Source organism: Genypterus blacodes, unplaced genomic scaffold (assembly GCF_046128005.1).
Source record: "Genypterus blacodes isolate CSIRO-AG114 ecotype Tasmania unplaced genomic scaffold, CSIRO-AGI_Gbla_v1 ptg000064l_1, whole genome shotgun sequence".
In the NCBI taxonomy this organism is placed as follows: domain Eukaryota; kingdom Metazoa; phylum Chordata; class Actinopteri; order Ophidiiformes; family Ophidiidae; genus Genypterus; species Genypterus blacodes.
Genome location: NW_027466876.1, coordinates 1,779,798 through 1,801,822, shown reverse-complemented (window position 1 = coordinate 1,801,822; position 22,025 = coordinate 1,779,798). Strand labels below are relative to the sequence as shown.

The following is a 22,025-nucleotide window of genomic DNA, read 5'->3' as shown; positions in this document are numbered from 1 at the left end:
GCGTTTGTTTTAGGTACCGGGTGCACCCGTCTTACGGAGATGAAAAGAAACATGGTAGGAATACGTTTACTACCGCTACTACAACTAAGAACGACAACATTAATACAGCTTTAGTTACGCGTAATCACCATTGAACCATTCTAATATGATGATCTAATAAACACAACAGGGGTAACAATTAGTAATGATTTAAAACCGTGTCGCTGTAGCTTTGAAATGGGCAGAATCATGAAGTTTTTACTCCTGGGATTTATGAATATAATATATATTATACCGTGCTTTCGGGGATTAATTATAATGTATGAATGTCACAGGACAAGATTAACTGTAAGGGGCTCGTTACGATACATACACATTTGACCTTTACCGACCATTTTAACCGTACAGCCTGATATGTTGTAAACAAATGGAAAATAATAAATAAAATGATTGTGAAAATGGCCGTCTTCTCATTTAAAAAACATGCATTCTATTGTAGCCGTCGCCCCTATGTAGTAAAAGACGTTTGTTTAAGATGTTTGCTGTAACCATGGAGTTGTGTTGTAGGTATTGGGTCTCTGACAGCAGCTGCGGTGCACAGACTGAGACTGAATCCTGCATCTGACAAGCTAGTGACGTAACATTTAGGCGGGTTTTTTTTCATGGAAAGTGCTAGAAGAAACGAAGCACACCCATTCGCCTTCACGTATTCCTCCGTGAGCTCAAACAGACCCCCGCACATTACCACTCTCATACGATGGAAAATGACGCATTTGTGTTTTGAGTGAACTTTATTTCATATAACTGTGCTGGTATTTCTCTTTCAACATCATACGGTGGCATCCATTGGGTCTAACCTGTCACTAAAAACATAGCCTCTGAGTAAAACTGCCGCAAGGGTAGCGTCACTTCGAAAATGTGTTTTGATTTTATTGCTGTAAGATGTACAAGATAGCTTGCACTGAGGCACAAACTGATGTAAGAAACACATACATTTAGGAAATTATCCATAAAAAGCATGCAGATTTTATGCAAATGTACAGGTAAAGCTCTAAGTTGCATCTAGTGCCATATTTGACTGCAAACTGCAATTGATAACTATCTGAGGGAGCAGATTGTAACAATAAGCATACGACCTAATTACATTAACAGTAATGCATGACAACAATCCTGACATCTGTAACCTTTAAACAAAATGTTTCGCAGCTTCAGCGCTGTCTTTTACCCATACGCCAGTTTTTAGTGAAAGTCTTATGCTACGAGTCTGCGGAGGGATACTGCCGCACGTTGAAACGCATGGCTATAAAGATTCCGGTTTATTAAAAGGAAGTCCCTTTGCATTTCCCTGCGTCAGAGAGCAGTAGGGACACTACATTGGTTGCATTTTATTCAAGAAAAGTCACCGAAAAACACAAGGTATGTATGTCAGTGTTACATATGCGTGTAGGAGCTACCATTATCTTTTTAGAATTTATTTTTTTGGTCACCCAGCATGGAGCTTAACGTCCTGGTGGTGGCGAAAGACTAGTCGTCATTATAGCTTGCACAGTATGTGTTAAGGTTCTTGCCGTTAGTGTAAATAACCATCCTGGTATAATGTAATGCATACAGTCATATTCCTGTGCGATCTATCCAGGGGGCAACACACAGCCCGTCTTGTTGTTGCAACGAAAATGCGGCACTCTGCGTCTTTAGGCCGAGGCAGGTGTTGTGAAGATGACGGCGTATATTCTGTTCTTGCATCGCTTTATAATCTATGTTACAGTCAAACCGAGAAGAGAAATTAAAGTGGGGATCTATTTTACTCTATTCGGCTAATTCTGATTTCCAATTGACTTTGCTGTGTGTGTGTGTTTGATAAAAGGATGTTAGGAGCGATACATGACTACAGTGTGTCCGGCTCCTGCCCTGACTCGTGCTCGTGAGCACATTTGACTGAAATGACAGTCATTCCTGCGACGGTGTGTTTGGGGACGCTTCAAATGCCCGTCAGCTGTCCTCTCCCAGCAAAGCCAGTGCTTTAAAACTTATTTAACAGAAAAGGCAAACATTATACTACATTTAATACCGGCAATGCTGTGATTTTCGCCGCTATGCCGTTTCCTAGCACGTGTTGTCCGTGTCCATTGTCTGTCGGTCGACGCCATGTTGGTTCCGCTGCTATGTAGTAACTATGTGGCTTAATGTGACGAAACCGGGTGTGGATTTGGTCAAATCGATGAAGCGGTTTTACGAATAACCCATAACGAGTTGACTTGATTGCATTATAAATGAGCTAATTGCGTCGTGTGTCGCTAAACCTTCGCATTGTACCGAACTGTTTCGCCCCTTCAGTTAGTCGATTACTTGTATTTGTTTTGATGAGCCATTCAATGTTTTCTGTGCAGATGCCTGAAGAAATGCACCAAGAGGAGGAGGCTGAGACCTTTGCCTTCCAGGCAGAGATTGCTCAGCTTATGTCCCTTATCATCAACACCTTCTATTCCAACAAAGAGATCTTCCTTAGGGAGTTGATCTCCAACGCCTCTGATGTAAGTCTGCAGGAATAAAGATCTATGATATTTGAATGCATTTAGTGGGCTTGGGCTGCGAGGGCAAGTTTAATAATTTATTTTAAAATAAGGGAGTGCCATTGTTGTCTGAATAAAGAGATTTCTCACACCAGTTACTGTTGAATGTGAATTAAATCAAATCTTGTGTATTTCAAAGGCTTTGGACAAAATCCGCTATGAGAGTCTGACTGAGCCCAGCAAGATGGACAGTGGCAAGGAGTTGAAGATTGAAATCATTCCCAACAAAGCTGAGCGCACCTTGACCCTCATCGACACTGGAATTGGCATGACCAAGGCTGACCTAATTAACAACCTGGGAACCATTGCCAAGTCTGGCACCAAGGCCTTCATGGAGGCCCTGCAGGTACTACAAAGTATAAGTCTAAGAATCTTCAGTCTTAGATTACAGATGTGTGAAAACAACCGGACTTGTTTTTAACAATACGCTGTAGTTTTAACTGAAAATGCAATGAGCTTGGATACTTTGTCACTTGGAAGACTACAAATTAACAATAACCGTGTCCCTTACAGGCTGGAGCTGACATCTCTATGATTGGTCAGTTTGGTGTGGGCTTCTACTCTGCCTACCTGGTTGCCGAGAAGGTGGTTGTCATCACCAAGCACAATGATGATGAGCAGTACGCCTGGGAGTCATCTGCTGGAGGCTCATTCACAGTGAAGGTTGACACGGGTATGTGAATTATTACCTCTTCAAAAAGCTTTTCCCTTTTTTTTTTTTGCTACAAAGATGCTACTGTAGAGGCCTCGACATGCTTATACAATGTTATTGTTCATGGGCTCAATTTTCATTTGGGGTTAAATTTCAGAGACCAAGCAAGTCATTGTCCGAGGTTTCAGGAAACCTGCCGCCTGAAACACAAATATAGATTTGATCCTGTAAGCAACCCGTGTAATTGATCTCAGAATAATGCCCTATACAAATAATTGGCCATGTACAGTGTGTGCAGGGTCACTTGCCTTAGGTTTTATCATCTTATATAATGATAGAAACCTACTACCAACTTAGTCCGTGGTATGTTATAACTGTAGCAAGTTGTTTCTTACCTGTAATGGCTTCGTGTGTCACTATCGCAGACATTGCTTTGACGTTAAAACCTACATTTGAAAAGGTGGTCAAATGGTGTCAAGACAATTATTGTATGCGACTGATGGGAAGACGACCTTTTTGTGTGGACAATGTTGTCTGCCTCGGCATCACATTCATGATATCACACGTTCACGAATGTGCAATTCTTAATTCCCCAGAGGAGCATATTGGCCGTGGAACAAAGATTATTCTGCACCTGAAGGAAGATCAGCTAGAGTACATTGAGGAGAAGAGGGTCAAGGAAATTGTGAAGAAGCACTCTCAGTTCATTGGCTACCCCATCACCCTGTTCGTAAGTATTAACATTTGCTTGAATTTTATGCTTCAACTTTCAGTTTTGCATAAATGTGTATTGTCTTAATTAAACATTGTCTTAAATTAAAATCCATTCCCTTCCTTCCTTCCTAGGTGGAGAAGGAACGCGACAAGGAGATCAGTGACGACGAGGCTGAGGAGGAAAAGGCAGAGAAAGAGGAGAAGGAAGAGAAGGAGGAAGGTGAGGACAAGCCAAAGATCGAGGATGTCGGCTCAGATGACGAAGAAGACTCCAAAGATAAGGACAAGAAGAAGAAAAAGAAGATCAAGGAGAAGTACATTGACCAGGAGGAGCTGAACAAGACCAAGCCCATCTGGACCAGAAACCCTGATGACATTACCAACGAGGAGTACGGGGAGTTCTACAAGAGTCTGACCAATGACTGGGAGGATCACCTGGCTGTCAAGGTAACGGGACGCAAAAGCTGTTTGCATACATGCTTTGGCCTTCGGCTTGTATATTCATGAATAATAGATTTCTCAATAGACACCCCTTAACCAGTGATTCTCTACTCCACAGCACTTCTCAGTGGAGGGCCAGCTTGAGTTCAGGGCCCTGCTCTTCATCCCTCGTCGCGCACCTTTTGACCTCTTTGAGAACAAGAAAAAGAAGAATAACATCAAGCTGTACGTCAGGAGAGTCTTCATCATGGACAACTGTGAAGAGCTCATCCCAGAGTACTTGAGTAAGTCAACCTGACACTACTTGTCTGTCATTCCTCTTCACTGCATAGTATCCAAAATCCATAAACATTCATTTGTAATGTGATCTAATAAACTCTCGTTTGTGCTTCTTTCCCCTCCAGACTTTGTACGTGGTGTTGTGGATTCCGAGGACCTGCCCCTGAACATCTCCAGAGAAATGCTGCAGCAGAGCAAGATCCTCAAGGTCATTCGCAAGAACATCGTCAAGAAATGCCTGGAGCTCTTTGCCGAACTGGCTGAAGACAAGGACAACTACAAGAAGTTCTACGAGGCCTTCTCCAAGAACATCAAGGTAGCGTAAAATGTCTGCGACAAAGTATGAATTAACCATCAAAGTCTTTCTTTTTTCTCCATCTAATGAAAGATCTTTCACATTGCCCTTCTGCCTTCAGTGCCTCCATGGATTTTGAAGGTTTACATAAAATTATTTTCAATCTGGTGATTCACTCAGTACATTTCATCAGTTCTTGGCTGTAGGTCATGACTGAATAGTATTAGTGCTTATCCTAGCGGTCTTTCCCTATATTCTCCTACACTTGCGTAATGTGGAGTTATTGATCAGAAAGTAGAATTCTCCTGTATCTGCACTAGTGTACTGCAGACTAAAGCAAGTTGCATAGTAGTGCTGTAGTTGCAAGACTTCTTGTCGGCTTGTCCCGCTGTAGTCATTGTGTATAGATGTGTTGTAATGTAAAGAATTTTTCTAAACAGTAGTTCAGCTTTTTGCCATGTGGACCTCTTGGTAACAAGTACTGTGTCTCTCTGTAGCTGGGCATCCATGAGGACTCTCAGAACCGTAAGAAGCTGTCTGAGCTGCTCCGCTACCAAAGCTCTCAGTCTGGAGATGAGATGACCTCCCTCACAGAGTACCTCACCCGCATGAAGGACAACCAGAAGTCCATCTACTACATCACTGGTAGGCTTGGAGAAGATGGCATCTGGTAGCTGTTCTTTTAGACTCGGGCTTGGACAACAAGCAAATGGGATATAGAGTTGGTGCAGTACTTCTTTGTAATCCTGACGCTTATTCTTTTGTTTACCAAAGGCGAGAGCAAGGATCAGGTGGCCAACTCTGCCTTCGTGGAGCGCGTCCGCAAGCGTGGCTTCGAGGTCTTGTACATGACAGAGCCCATCGACGAGTACTGTGTGCAGCAGCTGAAGGAGTTTGATGGCAAGAGCCTGGTCTCTGTCACCAAAGAGGGCCTGGAGCTCCCTGAGGATGAGGAGGAAAAGAAGAAGATGGAGGAGGACAAGACCAAGTTCGAGAACCTCTGCAAACTCATGAAGGAGATCCTTGACAAGAAAGTGGAGAAGGTCAGTGCGCTGAGCCTTTGAGCCTCATTTTCTAAGGGCTTATTTCCGTACAAGGTGTGGTAACTTCTGAAATCATCACTGCAGCTGACAGTTTCTGTTTGACAGGTTCCCTAACTGGTCCTAACTTGTAATCTGGTGAGTCAATGAAGCAAGCGGGTGGCTGCTAAAGTCTCCTGTGACGTGTGATGTGACTTCGGTCACTGTTTGCCGAGTGTTTGTTTTAGCTGATGTGGGTTCTAGAAGACGCCTGCTCATTTAGATGCTGATAGACCAGTTTAAGAGTGAAGAACTGAATGTGTTTGATTCAACAAAATGCCTGCATTAATATTTTTTAAGTGTGAGAAACTTTGAGCAAAACATTAACCAGGAGTGAATATGGATTGGCCAGAGGTTGTGCTAATATGGATTTGGTCTCAAATGCAAAATTGGCATATCTGACAATTTAATAAAACTTGGATGTGGTTGTTTTGTTTTTTTTTAGATGCTGTTCTAACACGTCTGCTGCATGCTTCATTAACCGGGATTTGACCCTCCTATTAAAAATGTCTGTGGGTTATTGTGCTCTCTTAACGTGCTGTGCTATTGCATCTCCCCACAGGTGACAGTGTCCAACAGACTGGTCTCATCACCATGCTGCATTGTCACGAGCACCTACGGCTGGACGGCCAACATGGAGAGGATCATGAAGGCTCAGGCACTCAGGGACAACTCCACCATGGGCTACATGATGGCCAAGAAGCACCTGGAGATCAACCCAGACCACCCCATCGTGGAGACCCTCAGGCAGAAGGCCGACGCCGACAAGAACGACAAGGCCGTGAAGGACCTGGTCATCCTGCTGTTCGAAACCGCACTGCTGTCCTCCGGCTTCTCCCTGGACGACCCACAGACCCACTCCAACCGCATCTACAGAATGATCAAGCTCGGACTGGGTAAGGCCACAAAAGCCACACACTAACTGAACGTGCTGTAAATGCAACCATGGTTTTTAACTGGAAATATGTAGTGCGCTTCATTGTTTAATGAACTGTTCACTTCTGTTCCACTTTCAGGAATCGACGACGACGAGGTCCCAACAGAGGAAGTCACCGCCGCACCCGCCCCAGAAGAGATCCCGCCACTAGAAGGCGATGGGGAGGACGATGCTTCGCGCATGGAAGAAGTGGATTAAATTTCTGATACTTAAGCCTCACTTTACAATTGTTCATCCTTAACTGCAGTAACTGAGAAATTTTGTCTTTCATGTTGTCTGGTGGACCAGTGTCGGTCTTGTGTTCCGGAGCGATATTCCTGCAAGACTTTAAATAAGAAAAGCGGTTTTGTTTTTTTGCTGTAAAAAGTTCATGGTGACAGCACATTTTGTTTTAACACGTACCCTGTTGCACCGAGTTTTAGAAGTTGGAGTGGTATATTGTGTGAACACGGGAATGGTACATTCCATTATCAGATGTCTTGGGAAGGGTTCGGCCGGTTCTGCTCGTGTGCAACACTGCACGCTGCATGGAGAGGACTAAGATTCCTTTGCCTCAGTCCAGGCTTGTCTGTATTCAGTCTTGTTTTGCAAAAAATTAAAGATGTAATACATTATACTGGAACTGTTGCCTTTTCATTGTATAATTGTGTTTTCTATTTATATAATGGAGTACAGCCATCATTTTATGTAGAACAAATGAATCAAGATTGAAATGTGAGGTCAACAACATCACTACCCCATGTGTACTGCAGTAAAGGGATGGAGCTGTGGAAAAGTTGGCACATTCCTGTTGCCTGGCCACATCTTTGCTGCTGTCATAATTTTCCCACTCGCAGCTACTTGAGCCTAACACCAGATTATTATCAGATGGGTTAATTCATTAATCTGTATGTAAATCTAGCATGTTTGGGTTTTCAGCCCGTACTACTGCTCACAAATGTCAGTTGAGGGAAGCATATCGGAGAAAAACTTCATGTATTTGTTGTCCAGAAACGTTTACTTGTACATATTGACCTGTACTTTTTGTTCTGCATCTCATTAATGCCAGTCTGACCTGTGAGTGCTGCAGATCAAAAGTCACTCAGGCAAAAACAGCTTTGATGATGATATTGTGTACAGAGACGCATAACATGAAATAAAATACTTGAATACAATAAAATACAATCATTGAAAATACTTGGGGTTAGAAATACGACATATAATACTTCTAATTACGCACTGCACATATTGAATCATGTATGATAGCGATTACACTTGTAGTGCAGTGGTACTTAAGAGCTTGGTTCAAATCCTATAATATATTAAGTAGTACTATTACAGCAGATATTCCATATGGGTCCCTACAATCACACTGAGGGAAAACGATCAATTCATGACACAAATGACAACACAAAAGATCTGACATATTTGACTTTAGCAGGGTAACGTGGGCTCCTTGCGGTATCGATGATTCTGGTATCGACACGTACACCCTGCAGGAAACACGGAAGCGGCCGCTGTCACGCCCATGCGAAGTACTTCATGTGTTAATTTCTTTTCTTTTTTAAAGTGCCGGACCGCACGAACTCTCTCGCCGGCGTATGTGACTGAAGCCTAAGTTGTGGATGTGTTGCAAAGTGTAACAAAGTATGGCGTCAAAAGTTGTTTATTCGGTACGTATATTCCCTTTCTACGTTGCTAAACTGGCTAAGCTAACTCCTTATCGTTGACATTTGACATTTCAGGCAACTCGGCGGTTGTCTGCGTCTTGGTTACAGTTTAAGTTAAATAAGACATTAGTAGCGTGCAATTTGACAACAAAGGGGGCAATAATGTAAACATTTTTAATAATTCAATATTGCAAAGCGGGTTCCACATCGTAGCCATCCTTCATAGAGAGATAGGTAACCGATTTAGCGTGCCTAGCCGAGTAGGACGCGACAACTCTCGCGTGATTCTCGTCAATTAAACATCGATATCAACTTTTTTTGAATGGAATAACGTGAAAGAAATTGTCAACATATTATAGTCCAATACAACAAATTATTCATGAAGAAGAAGAAAATGTTTTGGGTCGAACACGTCATGATCAACACATTTGTTTGAATTAGGACTGCACAAGTATGAATGAATCTCCATCTGGCCATAATCTAGTGTGATGTTGTCTTTCTTCTTGTTCACAGCGTAGAGACCCTATGCTGAAGAAACGAGATGACTTTGAGGACATGTTGGAGGAGAGGAGAGCCACCAGTGACCTCCGATACGCCCTCAAATGTTACACCCCGGTCATGTACAAAGGAATCGCTCCCTGTAAAGGCAGCACGCTGAACGGAATGGTGCTGGAGTCCGATCAGATCCGTTATGTCATCAAACAGGTACTTTGGAATGACGCGGGTGCTTTTTAAAGCCGATGGAAGGCACTGAAATGTAGTATTGAGCTCAGTTGTCAGAATATTTGCATGTATTAAGGCCAAACTGGAATATTTCTCACCTAAATGTCCCAATCTGCTGCCAAGGTTGAGTGAGCATGGCTCATTCTATATAAAATCAACCTGATGTTGGCCCTATAACAGTGGTTCTCAAACTTTTTCTTTCGCGCCCCCCTTTTATAGATCAGAAGTTTTCCTGCTGAGTGAGACCACTGTCCGCGCGCGCAAAACTGGCTCCGGGTTTAATATTGTTCCCCCTGTAACCCCTCTGTAACCAGAGGCTTCAGGGGGAGTTACAGGGGACGCCAGACACGCTGGTGCTTTCGGACAGTGGTCCCGGTGGCCGGAAATAATCTTAAAGCAAAGACGTGTTGACGTGACGTTACCGGCGCCCGCGTGCGCAATATTGGTTACAGAGTTTAATATCGTACCCCCTGTAACTCCCCCTGTAACCTCACGTTCCCGGCGCCCGCGTGCGCAAAAAAAAAAAAATCGGTGCTGGGTTTAATACAGTGTCCCCAGCAAGTGTAGAGAAAGAAACATTTTGAGAACCACTGAATTAATGTGTGTCTCAATTAATTAATGTCTCAAGCTTTCCAAAGAAACGGGCGAGGCCGCCGAGGTCATCCAGGAGGAGGCGTCGTCCATCTTGGAGGAGATGGCTCAACGCTTGCAACTCAGCACTGTTCGCTTCTTTGCCTTCGCTCTCAGCAAGGCCTTCAAAACCCTCTTCAGGAGCATCTGTGTCAACGAGGAAGGCATCCAGAGAGTGAGTACAAATGCACAGGCAGATCCCTTTGGACTTCAAAGGACAACACACCCACATGGTTGGTTCCTTCGCTTTGTTGTCAGCTCCAGCAGGCCATTCACGAGCACCCTGTGGTTCTGCTGCCCAGCCATCGTAGCTACATGGACTTCTTGCTGATGTCGTACCTCCTGTACACCTACGACCTCGCCCTGCCCGTCATTGCCGCCGGCATGGGTAAGCACAGCACGGGAAGAACGATCATATCTTATGTGTTTAAGGGTTTCTGAGCGTGACGTATTTGCACATACACTTACAGATTTCATGGCGATGAAGATAGTCGGAGAGATGCTGCGTATGTCTGGGGCTTTCTTCATCCGAAGGTCATTTGGGGGAGATAAGTTGTACTGGGCCGTCTTCTCCGAGTACGTCAAGGCCATGCTCAAGGTGAGGACACTGCTTTATCTTTAAGTGTTTGAATGTCTTTGCTTAAGATTTACCTTTCACATTTTGTCTTAGGACCATTGTTAGTCAGTCAGGTTTTAAGACAAAAAGCTCTTGGCGTTTTTATCCAATCACTGTGCACCACAGTGCTACGGCAGATGAGAGTAGAAGTGGATCTTTGTGTGTTTCACAACATTAAACCATTGCTACGGCTTCAAAATGGATCCCTTAATGAAAACAAGGACACAGAAATCAGCTTATTTCTGCTTTGCATTTTGAGTCAGTGGATGATGTTCATGTGCCGCTGAGATGAACAAGGTGCAGCCACCAATGCTGACTGTCGCAGTTAAAGGACATTCTCTCATGCAAATGGAACAGATGGAAACGGATGAAACTAAGTTAGATTTTGTCTTTGTCTTTGCATTTTTCTACCCCAGAATGGATTTGCTCCTGTCGAGTTTTTCCTCGAGGGAACCAGAAGCCGAACCTCCAAGTCTTTAACTCCAAAATTGGGTGAGGTGCAGTTCACCTGTCGAACATCTACATGTGTTATGTTGAACTGTTCATCTAACAAAATAATTTGTTATTAATTGTAAGCGTTTATTACCTTTATGAATGTATTATGTTTTCGTGCTCTTCCCGAAAGGAAAGTTTTTATTTTCTCTACCCTTTGTCCTTGTTTTCATATATTTGGCCTTCAATCCGCTTGTTTTATTTGATCATTTTGTTCCCAAACTTCCCGAGCGTCAGAGATACAGGGATTTTCCCCGTCACTGTTAGGACTTGTATGTGTGTTACAGAGATAAATGTCTCATCTGAAGTCCTTACATACAGTGGGTACAAATAGGTGTTGAACATGTCACCATTTGTCTCAGTAAATATATTTTCTAAAGGTGCTGTTGACTTGAAATTTGCTATTTTAAAATATCACCTTACACTTTTCTGTTTTCTGTATTTATTTTTTCAAAGGTACATCCTTTTTTTAACGTACATCTTCAAATAAAATCTCTTTTTGTCTCTTTTCATGCGTCTCCCCTCAGGTCTGTTGAATATCGTGATGGAGCCGTTCTTCAAAGGGGAGGTCTTTGACATCAGCTTGGTCCCAGTCAGCATCAGCTATGAGCGGGTCTTGGAGGAGGCACTTTATGCAAGGGAGCTGCTGGGTGTGCCCAAACCCAAAGAGTCCACATCGGTCAGCACGTGTTGAATGACCTCTTCAATGACCTAAAACACCTAATTTGGACTGAGTTTGGACTGATTTGTAATGCTTCTGCTTCTGCTAGGGTCTGTTCAAAGCCAGAAAGATCCTCAGTGAAGACTACGGAAGTATCCATGTGTACTTTGGTCAACCTGTGTCGGTCAGAAGTTTAGCTGAGGGCAGAGTGAACCGCTGCAATTTCAACCTGTTGCCAAGGTGCAGTATGCCCACACCACTACCTTCATTACCACCAGAGAATCCACGTTTTATGCGCTTTTGACGTGTAGTAAACTAGTCTAGACTTGAGGATTCTGATGATGAGCGTTCCATTTCCAGACACATTCCCAGGAAGCCCGGCGAGGAGATCCAGACCTTCGTTAACGACTCTGCCTACAGGCTGGTGCGGGCTCAAGAAGAGAACATGGTCCTGAAGCCGTGGGTGCTCCTGGCCTCCCTGCTGCTCCAGAGCCACGCGGCACGGCAGGAACGGGGGATGACGGTGGAAGAACTGACGGAACAAGTCGTCTGGCTCAGGGATCTTTTCCGGCAGTACGGGGCCTTTCTTCACTGGCCTGGTACGACTCGGGATTCAACGTTTCTCCCTTTCCGCTCCTCATCCTCATTTCTCAATTAATTCTGTGGACTCTCTTCCTCTCCTCCAGATCACATGCCTCCGTCTGAGGTGGTTTCATCCAGTCTGTCCTTGCATCACGGTCTTGTGGCGACCTCTGAGGGGAGGGTCAAGCTCGCATCAGGAGAACAAGGTGTGTGTTCAATATCGGTCTCTTGTCTGTGGTCATTTGCTTCTGCTCACAAAACACCTTTCCAAAGCAGGAGGACCAAGCTCCATCACACCGGAGGAGGCGCTCATGAGCCAGGCAGTCATCGTGCTGTCCTGCGCCTCCTACAGGAACCAGGGACTCCACATCTTCCTCCGACCGGCGCTGCTGGCTTCAGCCATCAACGCCGCCTCCTCCAACCAGAAACGTAAGACCGAGACTGCTGCTCCCCTCTTCTGCTGTCTGGGATGATGATGTGTTTGTTTGTCTGCTTTCCCACATTTAATTCTCTAAGCTTCATGTGAGCATTTGCAGAGCGCTTTAGTTAAATGGTGTTCTAAGTGTGTACAAAGGAATAGTTAACCTGAATCCATGTAATTTGAGCTATTTTTATGTGTCTTTGCCCTGAAGTAGACTGTAATGATGTGTTTACGTGTTACATCATTGTGTGTTTTCCAGAGGAGGTCTACAACACGTTCAGCTTCCTGAGAAACATGTTCTCCAATGAGTTCATCCTCTGTCCCGGAGCTACAGTCCAGGTTTGGTCACAACGACTTCACCGTGATAAATGTGTAAACGTCACCATCAAAGCACTGGACTCATTGTTTTTCACTCTGCAGGATTTTGAGGAGGCCTGTTACCTGCTGGAGAAGACCAGAGTGCTGCACGTTACTGAGCAAGAGGTGCAGGTGACCGACGGGGGACACAAAACGCTGGCCTTTCTCACCAGGGTGCTAGACCCCTTCCTGCAGGGATACCAGGTAACACACCAATCAATTGAATGTTGATAAAGCATTGGTAGATCTGGATTTTATCTTCAATTCATCAAGAAAAAGTGACACAACATGAGCCTACTGTATGAAACATAGTTGGAATTCATCTTTACTGTCATTTTAAGGCTAAGATAAAGTGATAATGATGATGATGATTGAAATCTGTGGAGGTTCCAGAGAGGACAGCTGTCATACATTCTACACACTTAGTCATCTGCAAGTGTCAGAAATTGTGGTGGAAGGGAAACCGTGTATTTAACAGCCGGTGTCCTCTAGAGGGTGCTGCCGACACATTAATAATCCACAAAGCCATGGACTGTACTCTTGAGGATTTACCCAACTCTGTGTGTGTGTGTGTCTGTGTGTGTCCAGGTGGTGTGCCGCTACCTGTGCGAAGAGAACAGCGAGGCTCTGACGGAAAAACAGTTTATCCCTGCCGTCCGGAAGTTCATCATGCAACAACTTCTAGCAGGTGTGTATTCCCCCCCGTAACGTATTCCCAGGACTGGATCTGCGTGTGTTTCTATCTGTCATACTGATTGGCGTCTGGCGCATGTTCACCCCAGGCAGCTTAAGATACAGTGAGACGCTGTCGTCGGACCTCCAGAAGAACGCTCTGGCGGCCTTGCTGAGACTTGGAGCTGTAGAGAAAGTCAAAGGGTACGTTGGTTTCTGTCGTTCTCCTGTCCCCTGTTTGGTCCCAAGGTAAGATCACACTTCAGGAAAATGAAAACTTGAACTTAAATAGTTTCAGGATTTTTGCAAAACGTGAGGTTCAGGGTCTATAAAAACGCACCCAGTTTGTCAAGTCCAGTAGACGCATCCCTGATGTATGAGGGTTTGGCCTGTACCTACGTTTAGCAGGTTATGGACATGGTCTGTTTTCACTCAGTGTGCCACGGTGATGCAGCATGTGAGAGTTTAAGTGGATCAGTGTTTGCAGTTCCTTTGTTTCTTTGTTTTCTCGCACATTAAAATAGGCCTGAAATGAAAATAGAACATGGAAATCAGTACAGCGTGTCCTCTTTTAAGATTTATACGTGTTGTGATCCACCGTAGCTGAGTGTGAACGTGTGCTTCTTACTAACAATGGTGCAGAAATTGCAGCTGCACTGACCTTAAATGAGCATCGACACCGGCTTGTTTCAGCGCCGAAAATAACGCCGCGCTTCAACTGTGTTTACTTCAGAGCGGATCACGTGACTTTGAAGGTCAACAAAGTGATGGTGAACTCCTTGGAAGACACGCTCGGTAAGAAAAGCAAAAGTTTTTCCTTAAAGCTGCAGATTGGAGCCAAATACTCCCAGGCTCGCCTCAGACCGGAGGGTCTTGAGTATCGTCTTCGCTTCTTTCTCCGCTTTTGAAGCCTCATCTGAATTTTCTCTTCACACAGGAGGAAAACTCCCCACTCAGAAAGCAGCCGTCGCACGCCTCTGATGCACTGACTTCATTAGCCCACGACTTCATGCCCTGTGTGGGCATAAAACGCCTGTGTGACTCAGTGACAGATCACAAACGCAGTCGCGCTGCTCCAGATAAGGGATCGAACGGTTTTGTGTCCTTTCTCTAAAAAGCGTCTCTCCTCCTCTCACCCCCTCTTTTCAATTTCCCCCGTCTTTTTTCTCTCTTTGAAACTCTTCTAAGACTCCTTTCTATCCGTGCATAAAACCAAATTACGAGTTGTAGAAGGTGTATTGCTTAGGTCTTTGGCTCCCTCTGAATGACTGACCTTTTGCAATGAGCAACCTTGTGAAAGCTTCTGAATGGGCCCGACCACTTAGAATAGCGGCATTCTCCACCGCTGCATTTGCTATGTATTCTCTAACACTCCTGGCATGGACCCACTGTGGCTTCCCTTTGTGTTGTTTCCAGTCAAACCTAATCAGAGGCAGAGCCCGGCTCCCATCAGCGGCCGAGCACTTTCAGGTGTTTACGTGCCCAATGTGGAGTGGACCTCATCTGAACTCGCTCTGGCATGTTTCTTCATGTTTTGTCTCATATATATATTGTAACACTACGGGGGGGAAAATAAGAGTAATTATTGTTCATTGTGTGACGCCTTGGATCCAAACTCGCCTTTTTGTCCGAGGCATAATTCAAAGGCCGTTTCGTTCCGACTCTCAGGCATTTGCCAACAACGCCGCGCAGGCACGTTTACGCTTTGTTTACACGTGTTCCCCGACAATGGAACTAAAGCTTGAGAGCCTGTTGCCAAAATTGCCAAACCTACAGGTCAGATTGCCAGTGTGAAGCATTACGAGAGGCACCAGATAAACTAAATGTTTTCTGCGCACCGTTGAAGCGAAGGTGCATGATTTGTAAAGCTTCATAGTTACTGAGGGTTTTGATTTTGACACACACACTCGCCATATTTCTGTTACAAAGGAAGTAAGAAAGGGCAAACAGAAGAAAGTGGAAGCTGTAATTCTGACTGATAAATGTGGAGGGAGGCTGATGATGTGTGGTTACTGAGCGGGGAGAACTGCAGCTCAGGATTTGCTCACTTGGCTGCTTTCCAAATTGAAACTTTAACATTTTCTGAGAGCGAGAACTCGTTACTTTGAAATCTGGCGCGTGTCGGCAGCAGTTTGGGCGCTGCGGTCCTCCAGGCAGAGCTTAAATAATCTCCTTTTCTTTTAGTTGCATCCTGGAGCAGAACCGAGCATCCATACTTCATCCGGCCAAAGGTTGTAGTCTGCAGTAAAACAGTAGGAATCGCTGAAACCACTTGGATTGCATTGTGGGTCGGCCTTGATACTACTGAAGGCGCGTTAATGTCAACACTCCATTTCTTCTTCAGCTTTCCTACAGATAGTCAGACATGGGGTTATCATTTCTTGCCATTAAGTGTGCTAAGCCTTGCCATACTTACCCGTATACTTTTGTCATATAGGTAAGCTGTAATCATCAGCATCACTCATTGAGGTCGCATCAGCCAATAAGATTGTCCGTCTCTGCGTCTAATCCCATGATTCTACCAGCAGGTACAAGTGACCCAATTCTGATCCAGTTTCCCCTCACATGTAGCACTTATCAGACATGCATCATGAGCCCGTGAACGTATGTGGAACTAGATCAGATCTGTATCAGGTATCTGCCAACGTCTCATCTGAACACACAGATCAGAATTCCTTCACTCTTTGTCCTTCGGGGCTCTAACCCTTCTCCTTCTTTTTTAAAATACCGATAAGTCAGTATTTTTATTTATGTCTCGTTTGTCGTTCACATTTGTTGTGGCTTTTTTTGTTGACCTCCATGTCGGTAACCGAACCGTCCTTTTGCGAGTTGTTTCAGTTCTTACTCGTTTAAACAAAGGTATCAATATCAGCCGCTTAAAGGAGATGATGTAAAGAGGCCATTGGAAAAACTGCATATACGCCAATAATCAGAATGGGGCACCAATACCTGTAGTGTAACATAAGAAAAATGTTTGTAGAAACACTCTTCTATGGTGGCATATTGTTTTTTTCTAACATCAGTGAAAGCTTTTATATAACGTGTAACATTTTGACACCTTGGTGTGTATGTGTGTGTGCGCTCACAGTGTGTTTGTTATATGTGTTGGGTTTTGTAATATGTGTGAGGCCTTTTTAATACTGAATGTGCTACGGCTGTCAAAATACAAGGGTGTGTTAATAAAGTATTTTGAAATACAATGGAAAAAGTCCCCGTTAGGTTTCTTTCTCTTCAAAAGAGGCAGGAAGTCTCTGTGCCAAATGTTTCATATTGTGATGATGTCATAGCAAACCTCAACTGGAATAAGATTTGTAGCTTAAATTTGAATTTTTTCTATATCTGAATCTATAAAGGCTATTTTCTATTCCAAAAACAATTGCAATTAAAATTATGAATTTATTTATTTTATACATATTTATTTTGATATATATTATATTTCTGGCATTTTGTTTCTATATATTCTGTTCTTCATAGGAAACATGAAGGAGCAGCTTAAATCAACTTTCCCCTGCATCACAAAGAAGTACATGCATACAAGTATCAGTCAAATAAAACATTGTGGATTACTGCAATGGATTCTGGGAAATGCAGGGCAGGAGAGCATGCATGTGCCCTCGAAATTTGTTTAAAAGAAATGCTTCAATTCAAGGTTAATCTCTTTGGATATCATGCATATCAATGTGTGGACACGCTACAGTTTGTGATCTCTAAACTTAGGTCGTCTGCTGCCTTGAGCTCTACGCTTTGAAGCTTTTCCCTTGTGCCGGTGTTCACTTATTGATTTTGTTAGGTACAGGCGCTCATGTTTCCTAATGGTCATGGAATCTCATTAAATTTGGAGAAGTTGTACCACAGACAGAAAGTCAGGGAACTTTACCGAGTTCCCCTGGAAACTCTCTGGGGGTCAAACTACTGAGCTGCCACCCTGATGCTGGTAGGGATTTACTATCTTAGTCCAGAATAATTCAGCCGTGTAGATATTTGCTGACATAGAGCTTTGACCCTGTGTATTGAGGTCGTACTGTCTATGCATTATTGTCAACAAACACACAGTATAGAGGGTAAATCCTGAGTGCTTAGTGTGAGAAAATGCTGCATATAATGTTCCTCTAGGTGTCACACTTCCCCCTTTGAGCCTTCTAGACTGATGTGATGTCCATGCACACACACCGACACAGACACACACACACACACACAATCGCAACAACATTTTTCATCATGTTTTGTGGCCATGCTGCTGAGTAAGAGGCTGCTGCCAGAAAATCCACCGCTTTCCATCCATATTGCCCTTTCTCTCATACTCACTCAGTCTCTGACAAATTATAGGCTCATCTAAAGTTGCCACACCAAATTGCTTATATACACACTCCAGTCCATCCATCCATCCATCCATCCACCCACTCATTCCCTTCTCCCTCCATCCATATCTTTCTCCCCGGTGGTGTTGTATAATAGTGTCAGCCACCGCCATATCAGCACTTTATCGGCTACATTATGACAAGCTGTATTGAAGGGGGCACACACACACACACACAAACACACACACTCAGCAGGACAACACCTTAATAAACTGATCTCTGACCTGTGCCACAGGGAAACGAAGCACCAGGCAGCTACTGCTTTATGACCGGAAGTGCTGTTTTGTTTTTTAAAATGTCATCCTTTTAAGCTATTTCTTTATTTTTGCGCGTGTGTGTATGTGTGTACACTTCCGCGTGAATGCATAGACGTGATTGAGCGTATGTTTCATTTTACGCCCAGGCTAATAGAGTGTGTGCAGGCCCTGGTGTTGCGCCCACAGGGGCTTGTGGAGGTCTATATGTGGAGAATTGATTGAAAGAAAAGGGACCCTGGTGTGTAATGTTTCAGCAGTTAACCCTGGGTAATGGCGGTGTGATGGATTCAGTTCATTTGCTCCAGCAGATCCTGTTTATCAGCGGCGTGCTGTAGGCTGAGACATTTACATACTGTACTCTAGGGGGAGCAGCACTCCAAGAAGAAGCCAGGGACAACTCCAGTCGTCCCAAAGGAGATCCCAGGGGGCCGGATTATTATTTACAGGCTTCTCACTCAAACTAGATAATGTGTATACGTTTATATACGCAGTGGTTCTCGTAAGTAAAACATCTCTGCTGCATGCATTCATCCCTCAGTATGCTCGACTCATTCTTCATTCACAAATTAGAGAAGTTCTCTGACAAGCAATTCTCCATATATTCAGAGGTAATGATGACAAAGCTGTTTTTAACACAAGATTCTGAGGAATTCTACAGCGAGTTTCCAGCAGTCGGAAGCAAATTGCACCTTAATTCCAGCTCGCTCGTATTATAAAGGCATATTTCCCCCATTCTACTGCAATGTACAGAGTTTCCAATCTAATGGCCCAGGTTTTGACACATCCACTATTGAGACTTCTGCTTCCACAATGGAGATGAATGGATTTCAATTTGTGGTGTTTGAAAGTTTGAAAAATTACATTTAGAAAATAGGCAACGGTAAACTACTGGACTTGATGTCTTAACGATTCTTTTGTCTCTCCATACATCTATAGGGACAGGAAACATAACATCCAATACTGCACATTAATCCTGTGTGTGTGTGTGTGTGTGAGAGAGAGAGAATTGACAATTACCCACACTTACACTAACTTGTAGTGTTTAAAGTTCAGTTTTCTTTAAACTGCCTTAAGGTGCGATGTAGTTACACATTTCAACATCAAACACACACAGCTGAGATTTCAAACGCACTTTGAAAAGCACTCATAAACGTGCGTATGTCTGCTGCCACTGCCAAAGACTCAATTTGAGAGCGGTAGCTGTTTAAAATTCTACATCTTGTTTCTATAAAAACGGAAATAACTAAAAACTCAAACAGTGGAGGAACGCTGCAGATGTAGGAGCTCACATTTACTGTAGGATGAGGGATGATGCCTTCAACAGGAAATGGGAAAGTGGACCACATTTGTTACAGCCGAAGAGGGCACGACAACCAAAATAAGCTCTTTGCACTGATTATCTATGAAATATACACCACAAACGCTGCATTGTTATATAAAGAACATAATCCGAGTTTTGTTGTTTGTTACTGTACTGCAGATTCAGGATCCTTCTGTGGATCTGGACCGGATTACACTGACTAATAAAATTGTCTAACTAACTTCATAGACATCCCAAAAAATATTTCAAAACTATCCCACAATGTTCTGAAATTCATATCTTTGTAGTAATCCTGCTAAAACAAATGCATGAATACATTTCCTCTTTGGCAGAATAAGAACATTCCTGCCTCTACTGTGTTCTGGAACAAGATAATGTTCTGTGTTACGAGTGGCGCGCCATTACCTCACGCTTCAGAGCACCAAAATCACCAGCAGCAAGAGGAACACACACATATCCAGGTACATGGCCTTCTAATGCCCCTGAATTATGATCATATGCCACCAGATAAGATCACCATGTTGCATAGAAAACAGTGAGGGAACACCATAACTAACTAAAATAGTTATACAGATTAAAGTGTTAATTATTATTCTCTATTTTTGTGCCCTGCTCTATAATGCATCAAGCTGCCATTACCTACAATCAGTATGCATGACAATTGTGTTATTAACCACACCTATTTGCATAATGCTGACATGCGCTCATCTAATATAACTGCTAATGCGGGATTTGTCCAAAATCTGATTCCCCATGAAGAGAAATACATTCGCTCCGACCTAAACGTAAGAGAGTTTATCCATGAGTTGCAATTTACACTCAAACACAACAAGATCCATACACAGACTGTACACACGCACAAAGTTATATACACACACACACACACAAACACACACACACACACACACACACACACACACACACACACACAATCCCTCTGTGGGATTCTGCAAGCTGCCACTTCTTGACAGCAAGATAAATAATAATCCTCTGATGGATGCTGCCATGAAGTGAAAGCTCAAAGAAGATTTAATAAAATCCAATAGAATCTAATTGAAGTGGCGTGTGTGTGCGCGTGTGCCGTGTGTGTCGGGGTAAATAGAGCTGACACAGGTAGTCGTCTGCAGCTGTGTGTCGGTCCCTTGTGCACTTTGTGTGGTGTGTTCCTTGTATCAGGCACTTTGGCAGCAGATAGCAGAAGCAGCACAACATCCACTCCCCCCTCCCTCCTACACACACACACACACACACACACACACACACACACACACACACACACTCCCCCGATTCTATTTCATCGTGGCTGATGTAAGAAATGGAGCAGGGTCGCCTTTTGTTAGATTTCAGTTTTATGTCGCCGGCCACGGACAGAGACACAAAAACTGGATTAGAGTGCTTTATTCCTGCCAGGACTGTGTCTCACAAGCAGATGGGGAGGAAAGTCGGGGTTCTCCCTACACTCCTGACAACCCAGCAGTGCCGTTTCATCAAGAAAACTCATACCTGTGGATTTATGATAACAGATGAGCGAAACATTAATCGTCAACTCCAAATCTGTCCTTGTCCAGGATTTCTTCTTAGAAGTGTGATTGATGGACCATCTACAGACACTGAGTTTAGCTTTACACGCGCTGGCTCTAACAATGGCGGCAATGTATGCTCACTAAATTGGAGGTGTGATAATTATTCTCTGTTTTAAATTTAGAGATAAAATCAGAATTGAACCTGTAGAGACATATAGTATTTATATAGTAGTTTGCATCTTCTCCTATTTTGTTCTGGTTACACAAATCCAGTATGGGTCTGATATCGTCCATGTGCTATCTACTGGGCATTGTCTTCCAGCTCTGGTTGTAGCATGATATATGCAGTTTGATTGATTATACAAAACCGTTAATATGAACTTTGAAGTTTGACTACATTCTACATGATTATGCATCAGCTTCTAGTTTGATAATTCTGAGTTGAGTTTGAACGTTCCACTGGAAGATTGAAATCAAATTATTCCAACTGCACCTACAGCTGCACTCCTGCATCAGCACACTGTAACTTATCTTCGTCCTCATCAGACCCTAACACCCTTTGTCATAAATATCTGCAGGCCTTGTCATCCTGAGCTGAGTCCATGCATTCTCAGGTATCAGTGTGTCGCCCATCTGTTATCTAAAATGCTTTGCACCAACATCCTTTCAAAACACAGCACCTTAATTCATGTAGTCACAGGAGGCCTTGAGTACTGAAAGTGTCCTGTTAGGAAAGTATCGTTCTACCTCGGAACCAAATATAATTATTATTATAGATAGAATTTTATCTTTGTTTAACTGAAGGAAATTGTGGCAC

General features: G+C 43.5%; 2 protein-coding genes across 3 annotated transcripts; both read left to right on the top strand.

Moving 5' to 3' along the window:
• Nucleotides 1-1,255: 1,255 nt before the first annotated feature.
• hsp90ab1 (heat shock protein 90, alpha (cytosolic), class B member 1) lies at nt 1,256-7,560 on the top strand. The gene is made up of 12 exons (XM_076154885.1): nt 1,256-1,395; nt 2,367-2,510; nt 2,689-2,895; nt 3,063-3,222; nt 3,798-3,931; nt 4,048-4,362; nt 4,475-4,640; nt 4,761-4,951; nt 5,428-5,575; nt 5,705-5,973; nt 6,572-6,905; nt 7,026-7,560. Exons 2-12 carry the CDS (start codon nt 2,367-2,369, stop codon nt 7,142-7,144), a joined length of 2,187 nt encoding a protein of 728 aa, XP_076011000.1. The 5' UTR covers nt 1,256-1,395; the 3' UTR covers nt 7,145-7,560.
• An 867-nt stretch (nt 7,561-8,427) lies between these two features.
• gnpat (glyceronephosphate O-acyltransferase) lies at nt 8,428-16,949 on the top strand. 2 transcript variants are annotated; one of them, XM_076155073.1, is made up of 17 exons: nt 8,428-8,598; nt 9,109-9,300; nt 9,947-10,123; nt 10,207-10,336; nt 10,419-10,546; nt 10,981-11,056; nt 11,584-11,735; nt 11,827-11,957; nt 12,078-12,316; nt 12,404-12,505; nt 12,576-12,728; nt 12,980-13,059; nt 13,141-13,281; nt 13,666-13,765; nt 13,860-13,953; nt 14,483-14,544; nt 14,687-16,949. In XM_076155073.1, exons 1-17 carry the CDS (start codon nt 8,575-8,577, stop codon nt 14,728-14,730), a joined length of 2,025 nt encoding a protein of 674 aa, XP_076011188.1. In that variant the 5' UTR covers nt 8,428-8,574; the 3' UTR covers nt 14,731-16,949. The 2 variants fall into 2 exon arrangements, with proteins under 2 accessions (XP_076011188.1, XP_076011187.1); XM_076155072.1 differs by having other exon boundaries at nt 12,573-12,728.
• Nucleotides 16,950-22,025: the final 5,076 nt, after the last annotated feature.